The sequence below is a fragment of the Sardina pilchardus genome, chromosome 12 (genome assembly GCF_963854185.1).
Source record: "Sardina pilchardus chromosome 12, fSarPil1.1, whole genome shotgun sequence".
Lineage (NCBI taxonomy): Eukaryota > Metazoa > Chordata > Actinopteri > Clupeiformes > Clupeidae > Sardina > Sardina pilchardus.
Genome location: NC_085005.1, coordinates 12,736,531 through 12,743,778, shown reverse-complemented (window position 1 = coordinate 12,743,778; position 7,248 = coordinate 12,736,531). Strand labels below are relative to the sequence as shown.

Sequence of the window (7,248 nt, the reverse complement as noted above, 5' to 3'; positions counted from 1 at the left end):
ATATAAATGGGTAGATTTTTGATATGTGATGCAGGAGGGTTTAAGGATCAATAAAAAGTATGAACCATTACTATTGCAATTAGTTTAAGTTTTGGCCCTTTTTTGAGCTAGATTGACTGGCCTAATAGAAGTAAACGAATTCTCCTTGGCCCACTCTCGTGCGCACTGACACCCGCCCCTCGACATGCACATTTAATCCAAACAAAACATTCACAATCGTGAACGCAATGACGCACAGAAGACGACTAGCTGAATTATTGTTAAATACGGTTAGCATCATTAGTAGGCTATGCTGCACACATCTGATTAAAACTCTGCATTCAAGTTGACTGACCATCTCAATACCAATGTTTTTCAACTCCAAGATTTAAAGGGCCTGTCCCAAGGAGGAAAAGTATGAGCTTACCTTGAAACTTAAACACACGTGGGGACACTGAACAGTCCAACCAGCTAGAGTGTGATAAACTAGCCAACTATGCTACTTTGTTTACAATATTTTGAGGCTTCAATCAAACAGCTGAATTTAAGAGGTGAAGTTGTAATGTGAATAGCAGGCTATAAGCTGCATAAAGTTTGCTGTTATGAATCTCAGAAATGTCAGTATATAGAATGTATAAATAATTGTGTGTGTGTGTGTGTGTGTGCTTTACATCTTGTTAAAAAATCATTAAATAAATAAATTCACATTATATGAAAGCAAAGCGATAAAAAGTCAGACATGAGGCGACCACCACACATTGCCTTCTAATCTGTGGGAAACACTGTTATTACTCTTTAGAAAGAGAATAATTGTCTTTTTTTTAATACCTTAACTTAAATGGTTTGCAACTAAATCTTATTCTTCAAATGCCTGCCTTCCAATTTCACATATCCTTGACACCTTATGATTGTAGGTCAATTTGTAACCTGTCAAGGACAAAGATTAGCAGCAAAACTTGATATAAAAAGAAATCCTAAATGCTACATAACAAGTAGCATATTGTAGTGTGTTGGACTACTATTGCCTATTGGCCTTTCTTGGTGTCCAACATCACAAACAAGGCCTGTGTCGTGTGCAAACACTCCAAAAAATAAACCGGTTTCCAATCGATCGACCAAGTGTCGTATAGAGTCGCATGCACGAGTCTAAAAAAGTTCAGGCTCAGGATTTTTTTTTGCTTTAATCCCTGAATTAAACAAAGTTACACACAGGCAAAACAGCAACCAGCTGATGGCACTCTTGTGCCGTCAACTACGGACACAAACACCACGGAGTCATCCTAGTCAGCGAGATCAACAAGTGTCGCAACTCTCTCTCCATGGCTCTGGCCACACAACCATAACTTCACTGTTCCTCTGATGACAAAACTCTAATTTACTCAGACCAAACCATGGTCAACAGCGTCCTCTAGTGACTTGTCAAAAAATGCGCAGGGAGTCTCAATTCTTTCCAGAGCTGTGTGAATATATACAGTGCCCTCCATATGTATTGGAACACATGCTAAAGTTGACTATAAAGAGGAACATAAAATCATCTTTTGGATATTGATCTTAATGCCTTAAATTTAGAAAAAAATAGGAAATATCCAACCTTTAAGGACATTAATTTTCTTTGTGAATGAATAATGCATCGTAAATAAATTAACGTTTTCCTGAAAATATAGGGGTCATAAGTATTGGAATGCCTATGTTAACCATATGTGTCACAATCACATCATCATTCTCATTGAGCTCAAGCGCATACACATTAACCAAGCTCTATTTGTACTGTATTTCTGTGGTTCCACAATCAAACATACTCTACGGATGCCAACACAAGAAATCTGGGAGGCATTGAGGGTTTGCGCCATAGTCTTGCCCAGAATTTATTTGTGACAAAAAAGTCATATGCCAGCCAAAACAATACAAATAATACATGTCATCCCATCTCCTCAATCCAAGTGTCCCACGTGAACCAGCTAAGAGTAGTAGCAGCAGTGCTAGGACTGGATGCTTTCAAGGGGCACCTGGTTCTCTCTCTCCCCTCCAGTTGCCCTCTGTCCTCTCAGAGCTCCCAGCCACTGTCTCCAGCCAGTCCAGGACTGCTGTCCCTCCTCCCTCTCTAGGTCAGCCATTGGAGGAACGCCGCTGCCCTTTGCCTCCGTTGCCTCAGTCGCTTCTCCCTTGGCTGTTGGCGGAAGCTTGCTCTCCTCTCCCTCCCTGCTCTCAGTAGCAGTTGAAGACCTCCTCAGGAGGTTCCCCAGCCACTGGCCCCATCCAGCCTGGGGAGTCGGCTCTTGTGCGTCGGCAGGCGGGGGTGTCTCCTCTTCAGCCTTCTCCTCGGTGCTTGCAGGTGCTCTCCTCAGTAGGCTCCTGAGCCACTGCCCCCATCCCATCGCTCCCTCCTCCTTGACCTTCGCTGTCTTTGACCTTGGCCACAGACTCCAGATCCTCTCCAGGTACAAACTCCAGCCGTGCAAAGCGCCTCGCCAGCCAGTACAGCAGGCTGGGATGCTGACATACTTAGCAGCCAGCTGGGTTCTGACCACCTTGATCTGGTTCTGGACGTCTTTGGTCAATTTGTGGTTGGCCCCCAGATCAGACCTGTATGCTTTAACGTGGCAAACAACAGAACTAGATCACCTTTACAGAAGTAATATACAAAAGCAGATGGTTTAGTTTCATAATGTCAAACAAAAACGATGTGCAATATTCTCTCAAATCTGAAAATATTAAAATAAGTCTGCAATGCCTGAAATATTTTAGGCATCTGGGGCCATATTACAGAAACTTCCTGACTCACAAATCACAGAATGGCTCCTAAGTCAGTGTTCTCTAGATACTGTAGGAGGGAGTATTAGAGAAATGTGTTTAGTCACCAAAATCCTAAATAAACATTCCAAACTTTAGAATGACTCATAAGCTAGATGATTGCTGAATGTGACAAATAACATTATATAAGTAAATTGTATATACTTTTTTGATCCCGTGAGGGAAATTCGGTCTCTGCATTTATCCCAATTTGTGAATTAGTGAACACACACAGCACACAGTGAATACACAGTGAGGTGAAGCACACACTAACCCAGGGCAGTGAGCTGCCTGCTCAAACAGCGGCGGTCAGGGAGCAGTGAGGGGTTAGGTGCCTTGGTCAAGGGCATTTCAGCCATGGACTGGTTGGGGATCGAATTGGCAACCCTCCGGTTACAAGCTCGAAGCCCTAACCAGTAGTCCACGGCTCACGTTATGAGCTTAACATAGCGTACAATCATTGACTCCACCTTTAAGATAGGAAGTTCATATAATATGGCCCCTATTATACTCAAGGAGCGGTCTTGAGAGTGCGAACCAACAGAGGATTTTTACAATTGCTGAATAATTTGAAATGCTCTTTTACTCTGTTCCATCTTCTCCAGAATACGCAGAGTCTCTTTCTGCATCATGCTCACAATAGGAAGAGGAATCTGTGAAGAAGAATTTTTTAAAAAGCATTAACTAGATGTACCGCACAGCGGTACACAATATGATCACCACTCAGTGCTGCCTCTTGTCAACTTTCCTGTATCTCCTGTTTGTGCAATTTACATGCATTTATACGGCTCTCTGGAATGCTGAGGGAGCTCATTCACTTTGAATGGGCCTCCCCAACGTTCTGAGGTTAGTTATTTTTGTATAATGACCGCTCCGAAAGTATAATGACCGCTGTCAATGGCAACGGGTTCACCCCGCAAGTAGATCGGTTATTTATTGACTTTTTATATTCTTTTGTCTCCCTTTTCTCTTATTGGCAAGTAGCCTAGCCGTATAAGCACGATAATGTATAGAACGCTGGTCATTATCGGAAAATAAGTACCTTCAGGGCGAAACAAGACCCCTTTGCTTTGCGGCGGGGTCCTGCTCGCCCTGTCGGTACTATTTTTTCCGATAATGACAAGCGTTCTATACATTATCCCTTACATATTTCCTACTCTTGCAGCTCATGTGCATATAATGATTGTGTGTATGTATGAATGTGCTTTTGTGTATAAAAGTGTTTGTGTGTGTGTGTCTATGTGTGTGTATGTGTGCGTGCATACGTGTGTGGAATCTGTGGATGTGCGTGTATCTGTACATGTGTGTGTATGTATGTGTGTGTGTGTACCTGTGTGTATGTGAGTGTAACAGTATCATCAGAGCCCCTTTAGGGAGAGCCGGTCCACTTCCTATTAACTCCATTGTACCGGATTGTTCCTGCAATCTGTTGAAATTCCGCTAGGGGCGTTGCCGAGCAAGTGATAAATGAATTGTGGTCTATGGGGCTAAGCGGCTAGAACTCGTTTTTTTCACAGTTGACAACTTCATTTCTTAATGTACATTGTCGTAGTAGCTACCTGAGTATGGGTTTTCCACTGGAAATGAAATAAAAAGTCACTCATGTCCTTTCTGCTTTTCATATCCCTGTAACATGCTAGCATTTAGCTCATCGATGCTCGCGACAATCGCGACCGATTACGACCGTCGTGAAGCTGAACCTTCTTTTAGGTCTATGGCCGTAAAGTGGTTCGCTTGTGTCACGTGACATGAACACTTTGAAAGGGTTTTTAGGAATAACAACACATATAGAAAATTGCATTGGTCAGCTAATTGTCAAGTCAAGTTATCCTGCATCGCATGCATTAATGCAATTTCAGGAGAAAAAATTATATAAAGACAAATGTGGTACTGGGGGGTTCAGCTCCATTGCCACCCATTCATTCATCACTTGCTCGCGATCGCCCTCTAGTTGCAGTACCATGCGGAAGTATTTCGCTAGTGGTCCTTCTCCCCTTATTAGACATTCTCTGGTATCATTCTTAACCAGCAACCCTTCACTCAATAGCACCATCTGCAGGCCGATGTGTGTACACGTACACTAAATGTACACATAAATTCATTTATTTTACAGCCCCCCATGGATGAAATTCCACAAAACTTGGTATACTCCTAGAAGAACCCAGAACTTAGGGTAAGTTATCTGAAATTGCATAGAGATTGTCCTCCATGCGTGACTGGACTGTAGGCCACTCTCGATTAGCTTAAATCAAGTGTCCATACTCTACATACCTGACTGGACTGAAGACCACTCAAGTAAAGTGTGTTCAGGTAAATAAAACCAAAGAGAGCTACTGAGCTGAGGCCACTATAGGTAGAGCTAAGAGGAAACCCCAGGGGGGAGATCTTACACTTGTTTTAATGTCTTTCTCCCGATTAGTAAGCAGGTTCTTGTGGGCTTCGCTGTGACTGTAGAGGCCTACGTGGTAGCCCCTTAGGTGAGACCACCTCCACTTGCTGACGAACTTGGTGGTATCCCAAATGGTTAGTCTACGACCAAAAGGACTGCCTGTAGCCAAATCAGACACACAAGAGACACATACTCAGCATGCTGTATCTAAACCAGAGGAGGAAAACTCCAGCTTCAGTAAGTAAAAAGTTTAAATGAATGGTTGGCACAGATTATGTGGTAGGACTTTTATTTTCTGAAACTGGATTTTTCCACCTCTGATCGAAACAGTCTGATTTGATTGCTACTTGTGTTGCTTAACCAAACATTTATATTGTTTTCTGTGTGTGTTCTTCTAATAGACGGTCTGAATTAGAGGGACACCATTAGAACTCTAGAGTGAGAAAAGTAAGCTACTCACAGTATTCTCCGCCAGGCTCTGAGGCTGCAACCACCTGCAGGGGAACATCACATATAATTTCTCTGTAGTGTGATTCTTATCAAAATGCCAGATCCAAGTGGCAGATATCAATATTTAACCAAGAACAGTATAATATGTCATCTAGACTCACACCATGTGAAGTCCATAACTTTTAAAAATTCTTTGGACCATGTCAAATGTGAACAAATGTCAGGGCTGAATGTTTATTCAAGAGTGCATTTAGTCTTTGGATTACAGTATTAAGCAGGTTATAGGTATATCAGAGAATATCTGTAAGCATGAAGTACCTCATTCTCCTTTTTACCCTTCTTAATAGCCTTCCCTGGCAGTTCTCCCTCTATCTCTATATCTAACACGCCATCATCTTCCTCGCTGAAGTCATCTATGCCTGTGGACAGCACATCTTCCTCACTCTCAATTGGATTCTTCCCTGATTCCCCGACAAAGCCATCATCATCATATTCCTCATCTTCATCTTCCCCATCCTCTTCTTCCTCATCCAAGCTGAAAGTGAGGGAGAATACAGTATTTCAACAGCACAGGACATCTCACACAATAGCCTACCAGCTCTGATAGGGTGCCTGCATGATACACTATATCCAAATGCACAATGCCTCTATTTGATTTGATTTGATTTAAGATCTGTCACAAAACTTGAAATATTTGTTGCTAATATGAAGAGATGTTTCTAGTGTGAATGATATGACTGGCTTACTCTTTGGGGGGTGGCAGAGGGCTCCCTTTCTCCATTACTCTCTTGGTGGTGAACTGATTGCAGCTCAGGTGGTTCAGTTGGCTTATGCACTCAAAAAATGCTCAACCAGTACAAGGCATCATCAAGTTCCTTACGGGCAATTCTAGAATCTTCACAACAATCACTTTCATTTGCATTTCTTGCCACAACAGGAGTAAGTAATAGATAGATAGATAGATATACTTTATTCATCCCCAAGGGGAAATTACAGTGTTTCAGCAGCATACAAACACAACATTCAACAAAAACATACAAACATGCATACAGAAAATACAGAAAAAAATAAATAAATAAATAAATAAATAAGAATACAAGGATACAAGGATGTTTATTTGTCACATGCATATGATTAACAATGCTTAAATCAAAATGAATGTATGTACTTCGAATGTAAGGTTTATATTGGACATGAAAATAAAATAAATATTACGTTATCAATAGTATTTGTTTCATTAAACAACATAATAAGCCATTCTAACAATGTTAAAGTTTAGACTAACACCACACTGTATAAGGCCAAGATATGTGAACATACAAACAGTATTGCGCAGGACAGTAGAACACATCTTAGGCACCCAGGGAGAAGTTGGAGGTTAGTTGCCTTGCTCAAGTAGAGCTCACTGTAGAGCAAAATGATGTGTGTGATTTCTCACATTACTTGACAACGCAACCGTTTTGTCTATTCATTCATTCATACAGAAACCTTTAACTCAAACTTGGCACCGCCCATGATATCAACAATCACATTGCACATCATTACAGAGACAGCGTCTTAGAAATGTAATATGTTAGTGACAAATTACCCTGTTTAAAATGTAATAGTAATGTAACTATTTTAATTACTTTCTGAGTAAT

The 7,248-nt window shown here is 41.3% G+C and overlaps 1 protein-coding gene across 1 annotated transcript; it reads right to left on the bottom strand.

The window, feature by feature from the left end:
• Positions 1-1,826: 1,826 nt before the first annotated feature.
• LOC134098233 (uncharacterized) lies at positions 1,827-6,438 on the bottom strand. The gene is made up of 6 exons (XM_062551239.1): positions 6,355-6,438; positions 5,927-6,143; positions 5,619-5,652; positions 5,160-5,317; positions 3,356-3,422; positions 1,827-2,569 (listed from the first exon to the last, which is right to left on the bottom strand). Exons 1-6 carry the CDS (start codon positions 6,387-6,389, stop codon positions 1,959-1,961), a joined length of 1,122 nt encoding a protein of 373 aa, XP_062407223.1. The 5' UTR covers positions 6,390-6,438; the 3' UTR covers positions 1,827-1,958.
• Between the last annotated feature and the right edge of the window lie 810 nt (positions 6,439-7,248).